At 40.1% G+C, this 26,507-nt stretch overlaps 1 protein-coding gene across 1 annotated transcript; it reads right to left on the bottom strand.

Annotated features, from left to right (window-relative positions):
• Positions 1-1,856: 1,856 nt before the first annotated feature.
• LOC121966094 (uncharacterized) lies at positions 1,857-24,576 on the bottom strand. The gene is made up of 17 exons (XM_088076010.1): positions 24,378-24,576; positions 20,877-20,976; positions 20,398-20,739; positions 19,088-19,366; positions 18,855-19,004; positions 16,889-18,045; positions 14,833-14,883; positions 13,536-13,635; positions 13,057-13,398; positions 11,748-12,026; positions 11,515-11,664; positions 8,792-10,708; positions 6,208-6,390; positions 5,729-6,070; positions 4,304-4,582; positions 4,071-4,220; positions 1,857-3,256 (listed from the first exon to the last, which is right to left on the bottom strand). The coding sequence occupies exons 2-17, from the start codon at positions 20,965-20,967 to the stop codon at positions 2,265-2,267; spliced, it is 6,804 nt and encodes a 2,267-aa protein (XP_087932136.1). The 5' UTR covers positions 20,968-20,976; positions 24,378-24,576; the 3' UTR covers positions 1,857-2,264.
• Between the last annotated feature and the right edge of the window lie 1,931 nt (positions 24,577-26,507).

Below are 26,507 nucleotides of genomic sequence, written 5' to 3'. Positions count from 1 at the left end.
GTGCATTAAAGTTTCTGTTTTATGTTGTGGTTGTGGTGGATTATTTAACTGTTTAATATCACACACACTCATATCGATCTGTGTTCAAAATGGCCTTTTTTGAAATTAACCTATTAAATTATTATTCAGATAAAATGTTTTTTTTTTGTTCACCAACATCAGTCCTAATCATAAAAATCAAATATTCAATAATTGTCAGAATTTTAAAATTCTGGAAATTAACCCCTTAGTCACTTTTTAGATGGAAAATTTCAAAATACTACATGCAAATTAGATTGTTTAAAAAAAAATCACATCCAAGGATATATCAGTAATTAGCAGCAACATTTATCCTTATAAATTATCTCTTTTTTGTGCAGTGCCAAATACTCCCACTTGTATTGTTTTGCACACACAATGCGCTTTCCAAAATCAAAAAAAAATTCATACATTAATATGAGTTTGTACTTTCAATGAGTTTATTTTTTAACCAACATCAGTCCTAATCATAAATATCAACGTCTATCTATTACAGTTTTTTAGCATCACATTACCTTATAGGCTGTTTTCAGTGGGAGTCAGTTACAAAAATCTGATACATTTTATTTGGCAATAACTAAAAATGCATAAGAATACAATGTTCAAACACACAATTTTCATTTGTTGGCAATGACAATTCGCAAAAAAGAAGCATTTTCACTTTTTAAACTTCATTAAATGTATTTTTTATCTTACTTACAGTAGTTATCTTAATGATATTATACAATTATATCCGTTTATTATCTGATGCTTTTTTATTTCAGCTCTGTGGAAGGTGAAGCTGCAGTAGCCTCTTTGATGGTCTCAGACTGAAAGATTTCCTCATTTTTTGATTTTTGAAGTTTCCGGTGGTTCATCGTGTAAATAGACGATCTGTGCGGAGGGCAGCCGCTCAGACGCAGGAAGTGGAGCCGTTATTCCGCTCCGTTATCCTCAGAATAAAAACTACAACTCAACTTCTGCTCATGGCGGGAATCACTCCTCATTGTAACATGCATGCATTCAGAAATTAAAGGAAATATAACTATAATGTTTTATTTTACTCCCAGTTCTTATTTATTCCTTTATTTTGAGCCACTATTATCATGTTTTAGGCTGTTTACATCCGACCAGGGCAATATAAATGAAAAAAAACACCAATTAATTATAATGTGCACTCTTAAAAAGTTTTAATATATTAAAATTAAGCTTATTTGCTTTTTTAACACTGTGTAGAGCACTCTAATGAACTATAGTTTTATTTTATTGCAGAAAAACGATATTTAAATACTAATTATAGCTTTTATGTGTGTTATATTTTAATAATTTGACTTTATCAATGTAAAAAAAAGATTAGATTTGGTATCCGGGGGCTCCGTTCATCCTCCAAAATGAGATATTTGACGTCATGCATGCAGTTGCATAACGGTGAGTGTGTGAGGCAGAAAACAGAGCAGCAGCTCTGCAGACTGCTCTATAAATGTTTCCATAATAACAGCCTGTGCAGCTCCGCTGTGGTTTCACTGTAACCTCAGCACTGACATCCAGTGGCACGCTCCGAAAATGTTTGAACAGGCTCAATCAAAAGAAGGAGCTAGTTTTCCCAAAAACTTATCTTTTTTATTCTCGAAGATTGCCCTGAATAATTTTTTCATTTGCATCTAATTTGGGGCCGTAACTAATATGGCGTTTAAATGTTATTGTGGGCAAGAAAAGGACTGAAAAACTGCAAATTATCTATAATGAATTACATACAGTTTATTTTTATGTTCTTGCATGCTGTAAAACAGAAGAAAAAAACTTCCAATCAAACAAGTTAGTTAAAAAATCTGCAAAAAAAAATTAAGCGACACACAGACTTCTGCAGACTGACTTTAATGCAGGGAGGTTTACAGAGAAATCAATCAAGTTACATTTTGAATCTAAATGATCCGTCACAATAAACGACAGTGCTCCACCCTGTGAAAATACTCTGTTACAATAATTTAATAAAAGAAAGTATAATCAAGAAAATAAAGTATTGAAAGTACCCACTACAGATAAATAGTGAAAAAAAAAAATTTCATCAGAATTATTTAAAAAAAATAAAATGAATAAAAACAAATCTCATGGTTAGCAAAATAAAACACACACACACACACACACACACACACACACACACACACACCAAAAAAAAAAAAAAAAAATCAGCCTAACACATTTTTTACAATGATTTCAGCACCGGCTTCACTTTTTCCACACAAAAACTGTCCGTCCTCCATGCGGCTCTATGTCTCATATCTGAGTTGACTAATGTCCTCTGTGTCCTGAGTGTCCATCAGCTCCTGCTGTTGGTCGTCTTGCTCCATGTTATCGTCCTCTTCAGACTCTATCTGAGCGTCATTTTTATTTTCTGGAGACTCTTTTGGCTTTTGATTTTTCAAAACTCGGTTTTCTTTTCTCTGATTTTTGAGTTTTTGGTGTCTCAGATTTTCTTCTAGCTTTTGTTTTCTCGGATTATCTTTTCGCTGTTTTTTTTCTGAAAACCTTTTTCGCCCCCTGAAAGTCATCTCGTTCTCCTCTTGTTGAGCTGCTGACTGCTGTCCTCCTTGTTGGATTTCGTCGGTCAGTTTTTGAGTTTGGTCGGTGTAACCCCCCTCGTCTGTCTCCGTCTCCTCTTCCTGTGTTTCTGGACGCTCTGTCCCTCCCTCCTCGGTGGATTTCTCAGGCTGCTCTTTGGTTTCCTCCTGATTTCTCTCAGATTTGTCCTCCTGATGTTTCCCTGCCTCTTGTTTTTTTGTCTCCACTGTTTCTTGATGTGTTTGAGGCTTTGGTCTCGCTGTAACTTCCCTAACGACTGTCGCAGTCCTGTCAGTCAGGTTTGTCTCCCGATCTTTTCCTTTCTCATCCTCATGTTTCGGCTCTTCTTCGCCTGCTTCTAAAACATGCTGCTGGACGTCTCCTACATGAGTTTTACCTGTTTCTGTATCTTCTCCCTCCGATGGATTTGGAGTTGCTTTTTGATTCTTCACTGATTTAAGTTCCCTCTCTCCTTCTGTCCCGTCCCCGTCTGGTTGGTGTGTTTTTATTTCAGCCACGCGCTGCGAGTCGTCACGTTCTCGGTGAGATTCGACCTCCTCTTCTCTTGCTGCGATGAGCGGTGTTCTTTCTCCTCCTCCCTCCGTCACGACCTGAAATCCTGTGTTATCATTTTTGGATGCATCTGTCTTTTCTTCCTCGTTCGGCTCAGGTCCATCCTCGGGGCTCGTCCTCTTGTTTTCTTTGTGAAAAGAGAAGCAGGAGAAACTTGTGAAGTTTGACATGAAATTAAAAATGACACGACTAAAACATTAGCTCGTTATCAAAAGATACAGACTTCTTCCAAAATGAGACCAAAAAATCAATTTGTTGATGGCCACAAACAATCTACTTCAAATTTAAGTTTCCAATTGCAGTCGCCTCCGTGAACCAGTCAAGTAGACGTTTGTGCCAAATTTGTGGAAACTCCTGCAAAGCCTTCTTGAGATACTGAATCCACAAAAATGAGAAGGACACAAGGTCAAAATGACCTTTGACAACCGATTTCTAATCAGTTCATTAAATCCAAGTGGACGTTTGGAATTTAAAGAGATTCCCTACGATGTTTTTTTTAGATCCCTTTTGCATCTTTTTGGACTCAACGTCACATCTACCTTTACCTTTGACCACCCAAAACTAATCAGTTCATTACTGAGTCCAAGTGCACGTTTGGGCCAAATTTGAAGAAATTCCTTTTCATGAGATTTTCATGAGATTTTCCATTTACTGAAATGGGACATAAACGGTCAATCCGAAAACTTGTTGCTTCCTCAGAAGCATAAAAACAATCAAACATCAGAGAATATCAGTGTTTGTCGGGGGGGCGTATTGACCTTATGGATGTTTTCTATGTGGTTTTTATTGTTTTTATGCTATTCTGTCGATTGTTGAGAGCTTGAGACAAGATAAATTTCCGTGAAAACATTAGTTTTTATCATCTTATCTTACCTTATCTTTAAAAGGCTGCATCAGTACACTGCACATTTATTTATATGTGAAATACTTCTGTGACTTACTGAACTTATTTTGTCTCCTTTTCCAAACAACAAAGACGACAGCAAGAATTGACAGGAGAGCAGCACAGCCGATAACTGAGCCAATAACAACATGTGGACTTCCAGGAGTACTGGGAGCACTGGGAGTAGTGGGGACCACAAAGTAATTATCTGGAATGATAAAACACAGATCGTGATGTCCATGTAAAGTTTGAATCACATGATCACATCATCAGCATATAAACCATATTAACCTTGGACACGGACGAATGCTGGTCTGGTCTGGCTGACGTTGTGTTGGACTCTGCAGGTGAAGTTGTTGCCGTGTCTCTTGTCCACAGATATTCTGCTGCTGACAGTGTAGAGGTCATCGGGACCTCTGACTGTCTCTGCAGGTCCAGCAGAGAGGACGTTTCCCTCACCGTCCAGCCACAGCACCTCAGGCTCTGGGTACCATCCTGCAGACTCACACTGCAGAACCACTCTGCTGCTGTTTATAGACGTCATCTTGACATGAAGTGAGGAGACGGCACCTAAAGATCAGAGGATTTAAACGTTTTTACGTGTGGTTTCACCGAAAAACAGAGATGAACAAACACTAAAAAACATTATATTCCTGCCAGAGCTCCACTTCAGCGATGTTTACATGCACATGGCGGAGAATCGCTCTCGTACAGAAGTACTGACTGTTATATTTATTTTTAACTTGGATGGCTCAATAATGCTGCATTTTGGGAGGAAAAAGACCAGCGAATTAGGTAAGATTAGCCAGCGTAACATCAGCTCTCCAAGGCCACAGGAGTTGTTGTCTGTCCACGAAAACGAACTTTATCAGACGGACCACGAGAAGATATAATTATTAAAACTTCACCAACTAAAATACTCTTCAACTTTACATTTGACAAAATTTTCCCCGCAAAGACATGTTTACTCTGATGGTCGCCATTCTTCGCCGTCCCCAGGGACGGAGGAACGTAATATCACGATCTCCTGCTCTTTGGGTTTTCTGTATCGGACGGGATTCTCTTAAAGCACAACCCTGGCTTATCTCTTCATCAGTTTGTGCATCCGATTTAACAGCAACTGACATTTTAACAAAACTAACCATAAACCTGGCAAAGACGTCCTGGCGGGCAGCAGCAGAAGACATTATTTTGTGGGCGTTCCTATCAGGACGTGACGTTTTTAACGCCCATTGGCGTGTTTCTTGGAACGTTATTGCCAGAGGAAAAGTCGCAGAATATCACTGAATGGAAACTCAGTCAACTCACAATTGTCCTTAATCGACATTTCCAAAATATTGCTAAAGTTTTGTGCAAATCTGTAATGGAAACCCGCCTGGTGACTTTGACTTTTACTACCCAAATTCGATCTGTTCATCGTTGAGTCCAAATTTGAGAAGTACCATCACTGTCCCTTTGAGACACCATGTTCACAAGACAAACAAGGTCAAAGTGACCTTTCACCTTTGACAACCAAAATCTTATCAGTTGGTTGCAAAGTCCAAGAGGACGTTTGTGCCAAATTTGAAGAAATCTCCTCAAGATGCTCTGAGATATCACGTTAAAGAGAATGAGACAGGTGGACACATAGAGAGATGGACAACCTGAAAACATAATGCCCCTCACCACGTTTATCGCCAGCGTGGAGGCTTAAAAACAGGAAACGTGCCGACTCACCTACAACGAGCTGAACGGTCGCGGCTCTGCCTAATCCTGGAATGAAGCATCTGTACATTCCCTCATCAGATCTCTTCACGTTGGAGAGTTTCAGGGAAACGTTTCCGTGCTTCAGTTCATCAGTGAACACCGATGCTCTCCCTCTGTAGGACGTGTGTTTTTTACGCTCCAGTTCCACACCGTCACGCCACACGAGGACAAACCTGGGGTCCAGATCGGGTCTCAACCACTCCACCGTCATGACAAAGGCATTCATGGCAGGGTCCAGGCGACACGGCAAGATGACGTCACCGCCGAGTAACGCCACGACTGGTTGAGCTGGAACAATCACCTGAGACTGACCTGCAAAGCAAACAGGTTTTTGATTATGATTTCTGCAGCAGAATACGAGCTACGCTTTAAAGGACATCCTGCATTTCCACAACAATTATACACGAAATTTATGTTAACGACCGGACTGTTATCGACGTGAGATTCACCTCTACATGAGCGCGTCAGGACGTGTAAAACCAGGACAGTGAAGGCACCAAACTGGAAGTTAAGAGACCGTCTGTCCGTCACGTGAAGCATCCTGGAGCTCTGAAAACCGAAATTAAACAGTGTGAAAAGTAATAATACGGAAAGATACTTCATGCACGTCACTCTCATGTTCTGAAAACCAGCTTCTTTAACAGCTCAGATCACGTTGTTTTTACAGCTCAATACTTTTCACAGTTTCACAAGAATTGCCTGTAAACATGATTTTGATCTGATATGTTTCAGAAAATAACAAATAACTTCTGTTTGAGGTCTCAGAGACTTAATAAATCAAACATTTGTGTAATTGTGTGTGTTGCACGTGTGTATGCTGTATATGCATTGCCTATGTGTATGTATGTATGTATATATGACAGTGTTTGTCATACATAGTGTAAACTCTTCACGAAAGGCCTGCCCAGGCAAAATTGGGACCCACCCAGGAGGATAAAATCCCAATTCCACTGTTTTTTCCAATCTACAATGTAACTTTACACTTACATCCCCCATCCGCCCTCCAGCCCCACCAGTGTTTCCATTAATAACAAAGACCATGGTGGCCCGCCATAATTTGGCCCGCCATAGTCTCAGTGGAGCTGGACTGTTTATTAAGAGCGGTATTAAAACACTGTTGAGTTATTTATAGCGCAGTAATGCCATAGACCTGCAGCAGAAAGTCAGGCGCATTAAAAGTGACACTGAACCGTTCATTCTGCTGCAAATACCTCCTCTCATCTATCGATCTGATCAGCTGTGAACGTATCAGATCATATATCACCTCAGGTGAAGGAAATAAAATGAACTCTGCAGTCACGGACCTGCAAAAGTGTCAGATATTAGAGTGACACCACAGAGAGTGACACTCACCACTGCAGCCGCTGTTCACTGTGCAAATCAATAATTAAAGCTTGAAAATTTCCGCAGAAATTTTGAAGGCTGCCTGCCGCTGAGGGGCCACTGATGTATTTGAGGAGGAGGAGGGGGGTGGGCACACTTACACACAGGGCCACTGCTAGGCAGTGCAGGCATCCTAATAAATAATAAAAAAAAATTAAAAGAAAGGTCGCACTTTGTTTCCTGCAGTTAAACACGGTGACTGAGTTTCACTTTCATTTGTAACAAAAGAACCGCACAGCGGTGGACGTCTTATCATAAAGATCATGAAATCATTCATATGTGACATAAAGTCCAAAACACCAAACACAAGAACACGTGATTACACAACATTTAAAGGTAAAAAGCGTGAAAAGTGCGGCGTACCTCTCGTGTGTTTCTGGGAGTCTCCATAGGCGCGACACCACACACAAACACTGCCAAAGTCCAAAAAAAAAAAGAGGTGGTTCTTCCGGTCACCTGGAGGTTCACCTGTCAGAGTCTCCGCGTCTGTGCGTGACGTTATCACGCATGTACGTGCCTTTAATATAAGAAATATTGATAGATAATAAAAAAGAAAACACAATAAAAAACATGGGACCATATTGTGATAGGGAAATTTAAAAAATAATAATTTCAGCATGTTTAATGAAATGATGTTAATGATGAAATTTTTAATGGTTAAATTTACTTTGCATCTATTAGCTTCTTTTTATTGTCTCTTCTTTTAGCCCTTGCATACCTGAGCAAATTGGCGTGATTTCTTTCAAAACAACATTCAAAGAGGGTGACGAGCAATTTAACAATGGCCAAAAAAGCAAGAAATTAGAAGGAAAAATAATAAAAATTATTAAAAAAAAATTGTAAAAAAATTACAAAAAAAAAGCTAAAAGGAAAAGAAAAAAAAAAAAAGATTTTAAAAAATAAATAAAAATAGCTTGTGGAGCTCCGCTGTGGTTTCACAGTAACCAAAAAGTTGTTTTTTTTATTCTCTAAGATTGCCCTGCATATGTTTTTCTTTTGCATCTCTGACTTCTGCAGACTGACTTTAATGCAGGGAGGTTTACAGAGAAATCAATCAAGTTACATTTTGAATCTAAATGATCCGTCACAATAAACGACAGTGCTCCACCCTGTGAAAATACTCTGTTACAATAATTTAATAAAAGAAAGTATAATCAAGAAAATAAAGTATTGAAAGTACCCAATACAGATAAATAGTAAAAAAAAAAATCCATCAAAATGATTTTAAAAAATAAAAAAAATAAAAACAAACAAACATCAGTTATCAAAATAAAACACACACACACACACACACACACACACACACACACACACACCAAAAAAAAAAAATCAGCCTAACACATTTTTTTACAATGATTTCAGCACCAGCTTCACTTTTTCCACACAAAAACTGTCCGTCCTCCATGCGGCTCTATGTCTCATATCTGAGTTGACTAATGTCCTCTGTGTCCTGAGTGTCCATCAGCTCCTGCTGTTGGTCGTCTTGCTCCATGTTATCGTCCTCTTCAGACTCTATCTGAGCGTCATTTTTATTTTCTGGAGACTCTTTTGGCTTTTGATTTTTCAAAACTCGGTTTTCTTTTCTCTTATTTTTGAGTTTTTGGTGTCTCAGATTTTCTTCTAGCTTTTGTTTTCTCGGATTATCTTTTCACTCTTTTTTTTCTGAAAACCTTTTTCGCCCCCTGAAAGTCATCTCGTTCTCCTCTTGTTGAGCTGCTGACTGCTGTCCTCCTTGTTGGATTTCGTGGGTCAGCTTTTGAGTTTGGTCGGTGTAACCCCCCTCGTCTGTCTCCGTCTCCTCTTCCTGTGTTTCTGGACGCTCTGTCCCTCCCTCCTCGGTGGATTTCTCAGGCTGCTCTTTGGTTTCCTCCTGATTTCTCTCAGATTTGTCCTCCTGATGTTTCTCTGCCTCTTGTTTTTTTGTCTCCACTGTTTCTTGATGCTTTGGTCTCGCTGTAACTTCCCTAATGACTGACAGAAGCTTGTTCTCATTCTCACCCTTCGTTATCTCCTTCGATTTCTCGTTGATCTGCTCCTCGTGGTTTTCTGTTTTACTTTCTGTCGCAGTCCTGTCAGTCAGGTTTGTCTCCCGATCTTTTCCTTTCTCATCCTCATGTTTCGGCTCTTCTTTGCCTGCTTCTAAAACATGCTGCTGGACGTCTCCTACATGAGTTTTACCTGTTTCTGTATCTTCTCGCCTCTCTGACTGAAGCTTCGTCTCCACCGTCTCTTCTTCTCTCTCCTTCAGGTTTTTCCTTTCTGTTGTTGTAACGTCACTCTGGTTTCCCTCTGGACCTTTTACTGTTTGATTCTCCTCTTGTTGAGCTGCTGACTGCTGTCCTCCTTGTTGGATTTCGTCGGTCAGTTTTTGAGTTTGGTCGGTGTAACCCCCCTCGTCTGTCTCCGTCTCTTCTTCCTGAGTTTCTGGACGCTCTGTCCCTCCCTCCTCGGTGGATTTCTCAGGCCGCTCTTTGGTTTCCTCCTGATTTCTCTCAGATTTGTCCTCCTGATGTTTCTCTGCCTCTTGTTTTTTTGTCTCCACTGTTTCTTGATGTGTTTGAGGCTTTGGTCTCGCTGTAACTTCCCTAACGACTGTCGCAGTCCTGTCAGTCAGATTTGTCTCCCGATCTTTTCCTTTCTCATCCTCATGTTTCGGCTCTTCTTCGCCTGCTTCTAAAACATGCTGCTGGACGTCTCCTACATGAGTTTTACCTGTTTCTGTATCTTCTCGCCTCTCTGACTGAAGCTTCGTCTCCACCGTCTCTTCCTCTCTCTCCTTCAGGTTTTCCTTTCGGTTTTTCCTTTCTGTTGTTGTAACGTCACTCTGGTTTCCCTCTGGACCTTTTACCGTTTTATCTTCATCTTCTGCTTCAGTCCCGTGCTGTTTTCTGTCTTGTTGGCTGCCGTCTTCTTCTTGTCTTGTCTCTTTGCTGTTTGGCGTCTCTGGTTGAAGCTGCCTCCGTTTGTCGAACATCATCTGCCTGTGTCCTTTCAGGTTATCCTGTTGCTGTTTTGGTCTGTCTGATTTAGGACTTTCTTGCTCCTGAGTCCTTCGACCCCGTCTCTTGTGCTCATCAGTCATCGTCTCTTGGCGTTCGTCTTCTTGGTGGATTCTCTGATTACTGCGGAGACTTTCTGACTGCCGTTCTGATGCTTTTGTAACGAGTCCTGGTAAAAGTTCTGGATCTTCTTGAACTGGTTTCACCACGTTCTCTCTTTCATCCTCATCCCGATAACTTTCAGCTCGTCTCCCCGTCATGTCCCGCTCTCGGTGTGTTTCTCCCTCCGATGGATTTGGAGTTGCTTTTTGATTCTTCACTGATTTAAGTTCCCTCTCTCCTTCTGTCCCGTCCCCGTCTGGTTGGGGTGTTTTTATTTCAGCCACACGCTGCGAGTCGTCACGTTCTCGGTGAGATTCGACCTCCTCTTCTCTTGCTGCGATGAGCGGTGTTCTTTCTCCTCCTCCCTCCGTCACGACCTGAAATCCTGTGTTATCATTTTTGGATGCATCTGTCTTTTCTTCCTCGTTCGGCTCAGGTCCATCCTCGGGGCTCGTCCTCTTGTTTTCTTTGTGAAAAGAGAAGCAGGAGAAACTTGTGAAGTTTGACACGAAATTAAAAATGACACGACTAAAACATTAGCTCGTTATCAAAAGATACAGACTTCTTCCAAAATGAGACCAAAAAATCAATTTGTTGATGGCCACAAACAATGTACTTCAAAATTAAGTTCCCAATTGCAGTCGCCTCTGTGAACCAGTCAAGTAGACGTTTGTGCCAAATTTGTGGAAACTCCTGCGAAGCCTTCTTGAGATACTGAATCCACAAAATGAGAAGGACACAAGGTCAAAATGACCTTTGACAACCGATTTCTAATCAGTTCATTAAATCCAAGTGGACGTTTGGAATTTAAAGAGATTCCCTACGATGTTTTTTTAGATCCCTTTTGCATCTTTTTGGACTCAACGTCACATCTACCTTTACCTTTGACCACCCAAAACTAATCAGTTCATCACTGAGTCCAAGTGCACGTTTGGGCCAAATTTGACGAAATTCTTTTTCAGGAGATTTTCATGAGATTTTATGTTTACTGAAATGGGATACAAACGGTCAACCCAAAAACATGTTGCTTGCTCAGAAGCATAAAAACAATCAAACATCAGCGAATATCAGTGTTTGTCGGGGGGGCGTATTGACCTTATGGATGTTTTTATGTGGTTTTTATTGTTGTTATGCTATTCTGTCGATTGTTGAGAGCTTGAGACAAGATAAATTTCCGTGAAAACATTAGTTTTTATCATCTTATCTTATCTTTAAAAGGCTGCATCAGTACACTGCACATTTATTTATATGTGAAATACTTCTGTGACTTACTGAACTTATTTTGTCTCCTTTTCCAAACAACAAAGACGACAGCGAGAATTAACATGAGAGCAGCACAGCCGATAACTGAGCCAATAACAACATGTGGACTTCCAGGAGTACTGGGAGCACTGGGAGTAGTGGGGACCACAAAGTAATGATCTGGAATGATAAAACACAGATCATGATGTCCATGTAAAGTTTGAATCACATGATCACATCATCAGCATATAAACCATATTAACCTTGGACACGGACGAATGCTTGTCTGGTCTGGCTGACGTTGTGTTGGACTCTGCAGGTGAAGTTGTTGCCGTGTCTCTTGTCCACAGATATTCTGCTGCTGACAGTGTAGAGGTCATCGGGACCTCTGACTGTCTCTGCAGGTCCAGCAGAGAGGACGTTTCCCTCACCGTCCAGCCACAGCACCTCAGGCTCTGGGTACCATCCTGCAGACTCACACTGCAGAACCACTCTGCTGCTGTTTATAGACGTCATCTTGACATGAAGTGAGGAGACGGCACCTAAAGATCAGAGGATTTAAACGTTTTACGTGTGGTTTCACCGAAAAACAGAGATGAACAAACACTAAAAAACATTATATTCCTGCCAGAGCTCCACTTCAGCGATGTTTACATGCACGTGGCGGAGAATCGCTCTCGTACAGAAGTACTGACTGTTATATTTATTTTTAACTTGGATGGCTCAATAATGCTGCATTTTGGGAGGAAAAAGACCAGCGAATTAGGTAAGATTAGCCAGCGTAACATCAGCTCTCCAAGGCCACAGGAGTTGTTGTCTGTCCACGAAAACGAACTTTATCAGACGGACCACGAGAAGATATAATTATTAAAACTTCACCAACTAAAATACTCTTCAACTTTACATTTGACAAAATTTTCCCCGCAAAGACATGTTTACTCTGATGGTCGCCATTCTTCGCCGTCCCCAGGGACGGAGGAACGTAATATCACGATCTCCTGCTCTTTGGGTTTTCTGTATCGGACGGGATTCTCTTAAAGCACAACCCTGGCTTATCTCTTCATCAGTTTGTGCATCCGATTTAACAGCAACTGACATTTTAACAAAACTAACCATAAACCTGGCAAAGACGTCCTGGCGGGCAGCAGCAGAAGACATTATTTTGTGGGCGTTCCTATCAGGACGTGACGTTTTTAACGCCCATTGGCGTGTTTCTTGGAACGTTAGTGCCAGAGGAAAAGTCGCAGAACATCACTGAATGGAAACTCAGTCAACTCACAATTGTCCTTAATCGACATTTCCAAAATATTGCTAAAGTTTTGTGCAAATCTGTAATGGAAACCCGCCTGGTGACTTTGACTTTTACTACCCAAATTCGATCTGTTCATCGTTGAGTCCAAGAGGACGTTTGTGCCAAATTTGAAGAAATCTCCTCAAGATGCTCTGAGATATCACGTTAAAGAGAATGAGACAGGTGGACACATAGAGAGATGGACAACCTGAAAACATAATGCCCCTCACCACGTTTATCGCCAGCGTGGAGGCTTAAAAACAGGAAACGTGCCGACTCACCTACAACGAGCTGAACGGTCGCGGCTCTGCCTAATCCTGGAATGAAGCATCTGTACGTTCCCTCATCAGATCTCTTCACGTTGGAGAGTTTCAGGGAAACGTTTCCGTGCTTCAGTTCATCAGTGAACACCGATGCTCTCCCTCTGTAGGACGTGTGTTTTTTACTCTTCAGTTCCACGCCGTCACGCCACACGAGGACAAACCTGGGGTCCAGATCGGGTCTCGACCACTCCACCGTCATGACAAAGGCATTCATGGCAGGGTCCAGGCGACACGGCAAGATGACGTCAACGCCGAGTAAGGCCACGACTGGCTGAGCTGGAACAATCACCTGAGACTGACCTGCAAAGCAAACAGGTTTTTGATTATGATTTCTGCAGCAGAATACGAGCTACGCTTTAAAGGACATCCTGCATTTCCACAACAATTATACACGAAATTTATGTGAAGGACCGGACTGTTATCGACGTGAGATTCACCTCTACATGAGCGCGTCAGGACGTGTAAAACCAGGACAGTGAAGGCACCAAACTGGAAGTTAAGAGACCGTCTGTCCGTCACGTGAAGCATCCTGGAGCTCTGAAAACTGAAATTAAACAGTGTGAAAAGTAATAATACAGAAAAATACTTCATGCACGTCACTCTCATGTTCTGAAAACCAGCTTCTTTAACAGCTCAGATCACGTTGTTTTTACAGCTCAATACTTTTCACAGTTTCACAAGAATTGCCTGTAAACATGATTTTGATCTGATATGTTTCAGAAAATAACAAATAACTTCTGTTTGAGGTCTCAGAGACTTAATAAATCAAACATTTGTGTAATTTTGTGTGTTGCACGTGTGTATGCTGTATATGCATTGCCTATGTGTATGTATGTATGTATATATGACAGTGTTTGTCATACATAGTGTAAACTCTTCACGAAAGGCCTGCCCAGGTAAAATTGGGACCCACCCAGGAGGATAAAATCCCAATTCCACTGTTTTTTCCAATCTACAATGTAACTTTACACTTACATCCCCCATCCGCCCTCCAGCCCCACCAGTGTTTCCATTAATAACAAAGACCACGGTGGCCCGCCATAATTTGGCCCGCCATAGTCTCAGTGGAGCTGGACTGTTTATTAAGAGCGGTATTAAAACACTGTTGAGTTATTTATAGCGCAGTAATGCCATAGACCTGCAGCAGAAAGTCAGGCACATTAAAAGTGACACTGAACCGTTCATTCTGCTGCAAATACCTCCTCTCATCTATCGATCTGATCAGCTGTGAACGTATCAGATCATATATCACCTCAGGTGAAGGAAATAAAATGAACTCTGCAGTCACGGACCTGCAAAAGTGTCAGATATTAGAGTGACACCACAGAGAGTGACACTCACCACTGCAGCCGCTGTTCACTGTGCAAATCAATAATTAAAGCTTGAAAATTTCCATAGAAATTTTGAAGGCTGCCTGCCGCTGAGGGGCCACTGATGTATTTGAGGAGGAGGAGGGGGGTGGGCACACTTACACACAGGGCCACTGCTAGGCAGTGCAGGCATCCTAATAAATAATAAAAAAAAATTAAAAGAAAGGTCGCACTTTGTTTCCTGCAGTTAAACACGGTGACTGAGTTTCACTTTCATTTGTAACAAAAGAACCGCACAGCGGTGGACGTCTTATCATAAAGATCATGAAATCATTCATATGTGACATAAAGTCCAAAACACCAAACACAAGAACACGTGATTACACAACATTTAAAGGTAAAAAAGCGTGAAAAGTGCGCGTACCTCTCGTGTGTTTCTGGGAGTCTCCCGCAGGCGCGACACCACACACAAACACTGCCAAAGTCCAAAAAAAAAAAAAAAAGAGGTGGTTCTTCCGGTCACCTGGAGGTTCACCTGTCAGAGTCTCCGCGTCTGTGCATGACGTTATCACGCATGTACGTGCCTTTAATATAAGAAATATTGATAGATAATAAAAAAGAAAACACAATAAAAAACATGGGACCATATTGTGATAGGGAAATTTAAAAAATAATAATTTCAGCATGTTTAATGAAATGATGTTAATGATGAAATTTTTAATGGTTAAATTTACTTTGCATCTATTAGCTTCTTTTTATTGTCTCTTCTTTTAGCCCTTGCATACCTGAGCAAATTGGCGTGATTTCTTTCAAAACAACATTCAAAGAGGGTGACGAGCAATTTAACAATGGCCAAAAAAGCAAGAAATTAGAAGGAAAAAATAATAATAATAATTAAAAGAAAATTGTAACAACATTACCAGAAAAAAGCTAAGAGGAAAAGTAAAAAAAAAAAGATTTTAAAAAATAAATAAAAAATAGCTTGTGGAGCTCCGCTGTGGTTTCACAGTAACCAAAAAGTTGTTTTTTTTATTCTCTAAGATTGCCCTGCATATGTTTTTCTTTTGCATCTCTGACTTCTGCAGACTGACTTTAATGCAGGGAGGTTTACAGAGAAATCAATCAAGTTACATTTTGAATCTAAATGATCCGTCACAATAAACGACAGTGCTCCACCCTGTGAAAATACTCTGTTACAATAATTTAATAAAAGAAAGTATAATCAAGAAAATAAAGTATTGAAAGTACCCACTACAGATAAATAGTAAAAAAAAATCCATCAAAATGATTTTAAAAAATAAAAAAAATAAAAACAAACAAACATCAGTTATCAAAATAAAACACACACACACACACACACACACACACACACACACACACACACACCAAAAAAAAAAAATCAGCCTAACACATTTTTTTACAATGATTTCAGCACCAGCTTCACTTTTTCCACACAAAAACTGTCCGTCCTCCATGCGGCTCTATGTCTCATATCTGAGTTGACTAATGTCCTCTGTGTCCTGAGTGTCCATCAGCTCCTGCTGTTGGTCGTCTTGCTCCATGTTATCGTCCTCTTCAGACTCCATCTGAGCGTCATTTTTATTTTCTGGAGACTCTTTTGGCTTTTGATTTTTCAAAACTCGGTTTTCTTTTCTCTTATTTTTGAGTTTTTGGTGTCTCAGATTTTCTTCTAGCTTTTGTTTTCTCTGAATATCTTTTCGCTCTTTTTTTTCTGAAAACCTTTTTAGCCCCCTGAAAGTCATCTCGTTCTCCTCTTGTTGAGCTGCTGACTGCTGTCCTCCTTGTTGGATTTCGTGGGTCAGTTTTTGAGTTTGGTCGGTGTAACCCCCCTCGTCTGTCTCCATCTCCTCTTCCTGTGTTTCTGGACGCTCTGTCCCTCCCTCCTCAGTGGATTTCTCAGGCTGCTCTTTGGTTTCCTCCTGATTTCTCTCAGATTTGTCCTCCTGATGTTTCGCTGCCTCTTGTTTTTTTGTCTCCACTGTTTCTTGATGCTTTGGTCTCGCTGTAACTTCCCTAATGACTGACAGAAGCTTGTTCTCATTCTCACCCTTCGGTATCTTCTTCGATTTCTCGTTGATCTGCTCCTCCTGGTTTTCTGTTTTACTTTCTGTCGCAGTACTGTCAGTCAGGTTTGTCTCCCGATCTTTTCCTTTCTCATCCTCATGTTTCGGCTCTTCTTCGCCTGCTTCTAAAACATGCTGCTGGACGTCTCCTACATGAGTTTTACCTGTTTCTGTATCTTCTCGCCTCTCTGACTGAAGCTGCGTCTCCACCGTCTCTTCTTCTCTCTCCTTCAGGTTTTTCCTTTCTGTTGTTGTAACGTCACTCTGGTTTCCCTCTGGACCTTTTACTGTTTGATTCTCCTCTTGTTGAGCTGCTGACTGCTGTCCTCCTTGTTGGATTTCGTGGGTCAGTTTTTGAGTTTGGTCGGTGTAACCCCCCTCGTCTGTCTCCGTCTACTCTTCCTGTGTTTCTGGACGCTCTGTCCCTCCCTCCTCGGTGGATTTCTCAGGCTGCTCTTTGGTTTCCTCCTGATTTCTCTCAGATTTGTCCTCCTGATGTTTCTCTGCCTCTTGTTTTTTTGTCTCCACTGGTTCTTGATGTGTTTGAGGCTTTGGTCTCGCTGTAACTTCCCTAACGACTGTCGCAGTCCTGTCAGTCAGGTTTGTCTCCCGATCTTTTCCTTTCTCATCCTCATGTTTCGGCTCTTCTTCGCCTGCTTCTAAAACATGCTGCTGGACGTCTCCTACATGAGTTTTACCTGTTTCTGTATCTTGTCGCCTCTCTGACTGAAGCTTCGTCTCCACCGTCTCTTCCTCTCTCTCCTTCAGGTTTTCCTTTCGGTTTTTCCTTTCTGTTGTTGTAACGTCACTCTGGTTTCCCTCTGGACCTTTTACCGTTTTATCTTCATCTTCTGCTTCAGTCCCGTGCTGTTTTCTGTCTTGTTGGCGTCCGTCTTCTTCTTGTCTTGTCTCTTTGCTGTTTGGCGTCTCTGGTTGAAGCTGCCTCCGTTTGTCGAACATCATTTCCCTGTGTCCTTTCAGGTTATCCTGTTGTTGTTTTGGTCTGTCTGATTTAGGACTTTCTTGCTCCTGAGTCCTTCGACCCCGTCTCTTGTGCTCATCAGTCATCGTCTCTTGGCGTTCGTCTTCTTGGTGGATTCTCTGATTACTGCGGAGACTTTCTGACTGCCGTTCTGATGCTTTTGTAACGAGTCCTGGTAAAAGTTCTGGATCTTCTTGAACTGGTTTCACCACGTTCTCTCTTTCATCCTCATCCCGATAACTTTCAGCTCGTCTCCCCGTCATGTCCCGCTCTCGGTGTGTTTCTCCCTCCGATGGATTTGGAGTTGCTTTATGATTCTTCACTGATTTAAGTTCCCTCTCTCCTTCTGTCCCGTCCCCGTCTGGTTGGTGTGTTTTTATTTCAGCCACGCGCTGCGAGTCGTCACGTTCTCGGTGAGATTCGACCTCCTCTTCTCTTGCTGCGATGAGCGGTGTTCTTTCTCCTCCTCCCTCCGTCACGACCTGAAATCCTGTGTTATCATTTTTGGATGCATCTGTCTTTTCTTCCTCGTTCGGCTCAGGTCCATCCTCGGGGCTCGTCCTCTTGTTTTCTTTGTGAAAAGAGAAGCAGGAGAAACTTGTGAAGTTTGACACGAAATTAAAAATGACACGACTAAAACATTAGCTCGTTATCAAAAGATACAGACTTCTTCCAAAATGAGACCAAAAAATCAATTTGTTGATGGCCACAAACAATGTACTTCAAAATTAAGTTCCCAATTGCAGTCGCCTCTGTGAACCAGTCAAGTAGACGTTTGTGCCAAATTTGTGGAAACTCCTGCGAAGCCTTCTTGAGATATTGAATCCACAAAAATGAGAAGGACACAAGGTCAAAATGACCTTTGACAACCGATTTCTAATCAGTTCATTAAATCCAAGTGGACGTTTGGAATTTAAAGAGATTCCCTACGATGTTTTTTTTAGATCCCTTTTGCATCTTTTTGGACTCAACGTCACATCTACCTTTACCTTGGACCACCCAAAACTAATCAGTTCATCACTGAGTCCAAGTGCACATTTGGGCCAAATTTGAAGAAATTCCTTTTCATGAGATTTTCATGAGATTTTATGTTTACTGAAATGGGATACAAACGGTCAACCCAAAAACATGTTGCTTGCTCAGAAGCATAAAAACAATCAAACATCAGCGAATATCAGTGTTTGTCGGGGGGGCGTATTGACCTTATGGATGTTTTTTATGTGGTTTTTATTGTTGTTATGCTATTCTGTCGATTGTTGAGAGCTTGAGACAAGATAAATTTCCGTGAAAACATTAGTTTTTATCATCTTATCTTATCTTTAAAAGGCTGCATCAGTACACTGCACATTTATTTATATGTGAAATACTTCTGTGACTTACTGAACTTATTTTGTCTCCTTTTCCAAACAACAAAGACGACAGCGAGAATTAACATGAGAGCAGCACAGCCGATAACTGAGCCAATAACAACATGTGGACTTCCAGGAGTACTGGGAGCACTGGGAGTAGTGGGGACCACAAAGTAATGATCTGGAATGATAAAACACAGATCATGATGTCCATGTAAAGTTTGAATCACATGATCACATCATCAGCATATAAACCATATTAACCTTGGACACGGACGAATGCTTGTCTGGTCTGGCTGACGTTGTGTTGGACTCTGCAGGTGAAGTTGTTGCCGTGTCTCTTGTCCACAGATATTCTGCTGCTGACAGTGTAGAGGTCATCGGGACCTCTGACTGTCTCTGCAGGTCCAGCAGAGAGGACGTTTCCCTCACCGTCCAGCCACAGCACCTCAGGCTCTGGGTACCATCCTGCAGACTCACACTGCAGAACCACTCTGCTGCTGTTTATAGACGTCATCTTGACATGAAGTGAGGAGACGGCACCTAAAGATCAGAGGATTTAAACGTTTTTACGTGTGGTTTCACCGAAAAACAGAGATGAACAAACACTAAAAAACATTATATTCCTGCCAGAGCTCCACTTCAGCGATGTTTACATGCACGTGGCGGAGAATCGCTCTCGTACAGAAGTACTGACTGTTATATTTATTTTTAACTTGGATGGCTCAATAATGCTGCATTTTGGGAGGAAAAAGACCAGCGAATTAGGTAAGATTAGCCAGCGTAACATCAGCTCTCCAAGACCACAGGAGTTGTTGTCTGTCCACGAAAACGAACTTTATCAGACGGACCACGAAAAGATATAAATATTAAAACTTCACCAACTAAAATACTCTTCAACTTTACATTTGACAAAATTTTCCCCGCAAAGACATGTTTACTCTGATGGTCGCCATTCTTCGCCGTCCCCAGGGACGGAGGAACGTAATATCACGATCTCCTGCTCTTTGGGTTTTCTGTATCGGACGGGATTCTCTTAAAGCACAGCCCTGGCTTATCTCTTCATCAGTTTGTGCATCCGATTTAACAGCAACTGACATTTTAACAAAACTAACCATAAACCTGGCAAAGACGTCCTGGCGGGCAGCAGCAGAAGACATTATTTTGTGGGCGTTCCTATCAGGACGTGACGTTTTTAACGCCCATTGGCGTGTTTCTTGGAACGTTAGTGCCAGAGGAAAAGTCGCAGAACATCACTGAATGGAAACTCAGTCAACTCACAATTGTCCTTAATCGACATTTCCAAAATATTGCTAAAGTTTTGTGCAAATCTGTAATGGAAACCCGCCTGGTGACTTTGACTTTTACTACCCAAATTCGATCTGTTCATCGTTGAGTCCAAGAGGACGTTTGTGCCAAATTTGAAGAAATCTCCTCAAGATGCTCTGAGATATCACGTTAAAGAGAATGAGACAGGTGGACACATAGAGAGATGGACAACCTGAAAACATAATGCCCCTCACCACGTTTATCGCCAGCGTGGAGGCTTAAAAACAGGAAACGTGCCGACTCACCTACAACGAGCTGAACGGTCGCGGCTCTGCCTAATCCTGGAATGAAGCATCTGTACGTTCCCTCATCAGATCTCTTCACGTTGGAGAGTTTCAGGGAAACGTTTCCGTGCTTCAGTTCATCAGTGAACACCGATGCTCTCCCTCTGTAGGACGTGTGTTTTTTACTCTTCAGTTCCACACCGTCACGCCACACGAGGACAAACCTGGGGTCCAGATCGGGTCTCGACCACTCCACCGTCATGCCAAAGGCATTCATGGCAGGGTCCAGGCGACACGGCAAAATGACGTCACCGCCGAGTAACGCCACGACTGGTTGAGCTGGAACAATCACCTGAGACTGACCTGCAAAGCAAACAGGTTTTTGATTATGATTTCTGCAGCAGAATACGAGCTACGCTTTAAAGGACATCCTGCATTTCCACAACAATTATACACGAAATTTATGTTAAGGACCGGACTGTTATCGACGTGAGATTCACCTCTACATGAGCGCGTCAGGACGTGTAAAACCAGGACAGTGAAGGCACCAAACTGGAAGTTAAGAGACCGTCTGTCCGTCACGTGAAGCATCCTGGAGCTCTGAAAACCGAAATTAAACAGTGTGAAAAGTAATAATACAGAAAAATACTTCATGCACGTCACTCTCATGTTCTGAAAACCAGCTTCTTTAACAGCTCAGATCACGTTGTTTTTACAGCTCAATACTTTTCACAGTTTCACAAGAATTGCCTGTAAACATGATTTTGATCTGATATGTTTCAGAAAATAACAAATAACTTCTGTTTGAGGTCTCAGAGACTTAATATGTCCAATATACTTAAATATTATTATTTCATTAGGCTTTCACAGCACTTCCCACACTCCCAAATCGTGACTGAGTTAACTTGTTCACTTGTAAAATAGTTTGTTCCTATGAAGTCTTCACTTCTCTGGGGTCTAATTTACTACAAATAAGTAGGGCTGCAATTTAGGATTATTTTCCTTTTCTATGAAAGTGCCAATTATTGTTTTGATTAATCGGTTAATTGTTCAGTCTTAAAATGTTACAAAACTATGAAAATCTCCATTTCAGTTTTATTTAAATTTCATCCAAGATTAGTGTCACCAATTCAATATCTCATCAAATGAGGAAATCCTGTTTTTTAGACACATGCTACCAAGAGTTAAAATATCAAGTTAAAATACAAGCTTTAATCACTTTAAAAAACCAAAACAAACTTGACTTGATTCAATTTAATTTCCCTCTCAATTTTTATGTGACAGAGCTTTTTAAAAAATTATTTTCAGACGTTTTATGATGTTTTGTGGCATGTTTTTCATGTTCTAAATTGTCACAGTTACTCTTTTCTGATTTGTGCAAAGCAAATTCCCTAAATAAAGGCTTCAGTTATACTCTTTATATTCATCTTTTATGTCAATGAAGCCTCTGCAGCACAAACATAAACTGCAGCTGCAAACTTAAGATTCATAAAACTAATGTTACACTGAAAGCACAGCGGCTCAGTGGCGCTCTCTGCCGGTCAGTAAGATACATTACATGTTCATGCGTGCAGATAGTCGTGTGTGTTGATGCATGTGTCCTAAATGTAGTCCAGATTGTGTATTTGAGTGTAATCAGTGAATTTGCAGCTCAGCTCCTACAATAAGTCTAAAATACACTGTGGAAACTAAACAGTTACATTCAGACTGTTCAGGTCCAAAAATGCTCCATTGAAACCCATTCAAACTGACATTTTTGATCCCACAGCCATCAGAGCAGAAAAACAGGACTTGTATTATTTCTGGGTGTCATTCTGGGCTTTTGACTCTGAATTTGTCATTTTGACTATTTTCCACCTGATGAGGTCATTTTGACCATATTTGGCATATGGAGGAAATACATGCTATTTCCACTAGGTGACCTGTCACAGTCAATGTAGCTGCTGATCACTGACATATCCCAGACTGTCAGCAGCTACACTCACACACTGACATATCCCAGACTGTCAGCAGCTACACTCACACACTGACATATCCCAGACTGTCAGCAGCTACACTCACACACTGACATATCCCAGACTGTCAGCAGCTACACTCACACACTGACATATCCCAGACTGTCAGCAGCTACACTCACACACTGACAGATCCCAGACTGTCAGCAGCTACACTCACACACTGACATATCCCAGACTGTCAGCAGCTACACTCACACACTGACATATCCCAGACTGTCAGCAGCTACAAAAAAATAACTGAATAAATAAAAATAATAAATGTTTGTGTTTTTTTCATCCAGAGATAGTGGCATTGTGACAAAAGCTTAGTAGTCTTAGTAGTAGTAATTTTTGTAGTAGTATTTTTATTCAGTCATCCTACATAACAAAAAAGGACGAAGGAGGACAAAAAGTACTCACAATATTCACTAATGTACAATAAGTATATATATTTTAGATAACAGTGTAAAGTAAATAACGTATGGTGACAATGACTGAAAAGGTATAGGCCGCAGCACAATGATTATATACGCCTGTCCTACATAAAATTCTGCATTAAATTAAGCTATCCATCAGAAAATGATTATAAAAATGAGGACAGAAAGAAAAAAAAAACAAACTTGGCATTTAAAGGGTCATAATAGAAATTAATGAATATTTGAATCACATGACAGTCTTTGACATTTAAGGATGCTGCAGTTTAAATAAAAACTCAACAGTAGAAAATCATATACATTTATTATATTATTTATGGCCTGATTTTGAAAAGCACATTTCGGTGCAGAGTGTTATGAACGTGAGTATTTGACACTGCACAAAAATAATAATGTATGAAAGTCAATGCTGCTGTTAGTCACTGACATATCCAAGGCTTATAATAAAAATAAAATAAAAATCTACTTAACATGCAGTATATTGGAAATAATTCATTTTTTGTGTTTTTTAAAAAAAAAAACATAAAAAAAACAAAACATAGTGGCATCATGACAAAAAACTGGCATTTAAAGGGTTGAAATTAATGAATATTTGATATTTGAGATTAGAACTGATGTTGGTCCAAAAAAAAAAATGATTTTGCACTTTTTATAATTTGTTTTTCGTTTTTGTGAATGATGTCATGTGACCTGTGACTTGTTAAAATTTTGCAAAGTGTCGACAAACAGCTGAAGTGAAAACTGACCTGGAAGCAGCTAAATAAGCAAAAACAAAACAAAAGAATCCCATATTTCATCTCTCTAATTCATCCAGCCAGACCGGCGGATAAGGACTGATGTTGGTTAAAATAATGAACTCAACGAAAACAGAAAATAATATTAAAGTGAAATTATTTTTTCCTTTGAAACCTGGAGTGACATCACTTTTCTCGTGCTACTCTCAGATGCATTTCACAAGTATTTAAACCTTTGAACTCTGAGCAAAATGGTTTGATATCTTAAAAAAATAAAAAACTTTTTAAGAAATGTTCCACAAATTGCAAGAAATACACAGATGTACAAAAAAGCTGGTGAAAAGGGGGAAAGGGTTAGGGAATCATAATTATATATTTAACATTATGACACAAAATTATTATAATTTTTCAGCAGTTTTATGGTTGTTTTTGTAAACAAATTTTCAGGTAACATTCTTGCCCTTTTGTAATCTCTAGCCATTTTTGGGTCATATCTTCTTATCTTCAAATCTTCAAATTTTCTCAGGCTTTAAAGGGTTAAAGCGGGCTCTAAACTGGGTTAAACTGTGATCCCAGCAGAGCGTGAAGCTGAGCGACCTTATTTAAAATAGCCTACACTTTAAACTCATATTAAAGGTCGCACTTTGTTTCCTGCAGTTAAACACGGTGACTGAGTTTCACTTTCATTTGCAACAAAAGAACCGCACAGCGGTGGACGTCTTATCAAAAAGATCATGAAATCATTCATATGTGACATAAAGTCCAAAACACCAAACACAAGAACACGTGATTACACAACATTTAAAGGTAAAAAAAAGCGTGAAAAGTGCGCCTACCTCTCGTGTGTTTCTGGGAGTCTCCCGCAGGCGCGACACCACACACAAACACTGCCAAAGTCCAAAAAAAAAAAAAAAAAAAGGGGTGGGTCTTCCGGTCACCTGGAGGTTCACCTGTCAGAGTCTCCGCGTCTGTGCGTGACGTTATCACGCATGTACGTGCCTTTAATATAAGAAATATTGATAGATAATAAAAAAGAAAACACAATAAAAAACATGGGACCATATTGTGATAGGGAAATTTAAAAAAAATCTAGTTTCAGCATGTTTAATGAATTTATTATTTTTTCTAATGGTTGATTTTACTTTGCATCTATTAGCTTCTTTTTATTGTCTCTTCTTTTAGCCCTTAAATACCTGAGCAAATTGGCATGATTTCTTTCAAAAGAAACATTCAAAGAGGGTGACGAGCAATTTAACAATGGCCAAAAAAGCAAGAAATTAGAAGAAAAAATAATAATAATGAAAAAAAATTCTGACAAAATTACGAGAAAAAAGCTAAGAGGAAAAGTTTAAAAATATATATATATAAAATAAAAACAGAAAAAAAACACACAGTTGTGACCTCAACTTTTAAATAATTAATTAAGATTATAAAAAAAGTTCATCATGTTTTGTATCCATGTTTTCTTTAAACAAACATACCAGTTTTCTCAGGTTTCAGAGGTTTGATGAGCAATTTAACAACAAATGGCCGAAAATCTGGTAAGAAATTAGACAAAAATTACGAGAAAATGACCTGGAAAAAAACAAAACAAAAGAAAAATAAAACGCAATTTCAAATTCAAAACAAAATAAAACAAAAAACCAAAAATGAACTCAAATGTCGTGCAGGTTTAGATGCTCATGAAAGGCGTCTGATTGCAGCACCAGAAAACTAATGTTGATCCAGGTGTTAAAGACTTATTAAACCGTTTAGATTTGACGCTTTCTTTACAGCAGAGGGCAGAGTTACATCTCTCATGGCTTCACACAGTGTGAAGGGAGACCGAAGTACTCAGACTCTTTCCCTCAGTAAAAGTACTCCAAAGTGAAATACTCCACTACAAGTAAAAGTCCTGCATTCAAGACCTAACTAAGTAATAATAGTTAAGTATTATCTCAAAATTTATTCAGCTCGTTGAAATCTGGTCTTTGCTTTGATTTAATAAAAGAAAATAAAAAATAACAAAATACAGAGAAGTCAATGAGCAAGCTAACAAGACATGGTCCAAAAATTTGCAAAAAATAGTTAAAAAAAGTAAAAAGAAAATTAGGAAGACTGTTAAAGGCAGATGTTAAAAAGCTGCGTGCAGGCCTCCGTGCTGCCTTTAAAGAAAACAGGCCTGCTGGTTTGGAAGGTAACAAATGCAGATTTTGTGTCCTTAAAACATTTTGGCGATTTTTTTTGTTTGTTATTGTTGTTGTTGTTTTTGTGATTTTTATGCCCTCCAAACTAACGGGCTCGCTGGTTTGGAAGACATGGGTTGATTTTCTTTTAAATATCACCAAAAATTACACCATTGATCACAGCCAGAAACTGTAAAAACAGAAATTATATTTTGGTTTTCAAATTTCCAACAGTCCTTCAACACATCGTGTATAATTATAGGTATATTATATACAGTTTTGTGAAACTAAATTCCACAACTTTTCCAAAACTTTTGGGGTATATTAAGTTTTCCAAAACTTTTCCAGGCCTGGATAGTGCTATTTACAAATCCCATGACTTTTCCAGGTTTTTCATGACTGTACAAACCCTGCATATACAGCATATATACGCTTCATATGTCTACGGACTGAAAAAAAGATATTTTTGCAAGGTTATTTTTCATAGATCTAATAACAAACACGCGGCTTTAACTTGATCTTAGCACACAGGCTTCTGACCTTCTGACCTCGTAGGTCCTGCAGCCGGCCTCCGCAGCTTAAATTTCATAACCATGTCCTCTGTTATTTCGAGTGATTTTTATCTGTTCTCTGCATATCCCACACATGCATGGCCGATGAGGCGGTCTGGCGCAAATTTCAGCTATTTTTTTTTTTGATTATCTTCTGGCCTGCCATCTAATTGTTAAGAAAAACGTTCTTACTTCTGAACTTATTTGCCGACCTCTGGCTCAAGATGTATCAACCTCTGCTGTTTGAGGC

The sequence above is a fragment of the Plectropomus leopardus genome, chromosome 4 (genome assembly GCF_026936395.1).
Source record: "Plectropomus leopardus strain MGB_pleo_1.0 chromosome 4, ASM2693639v1, whole genome shotgun sequence".
NCBI classification, from domain to species: domain Eukaryota; kingdom Metazoa; phylum Chordata; class Actinopteri; order Perciformes; family Serranidae; genus Plectropomus; species Plectropomus leopardus.
This window is presented reverse-complemented; position numbering and strand designations above follow the sequence as displayed.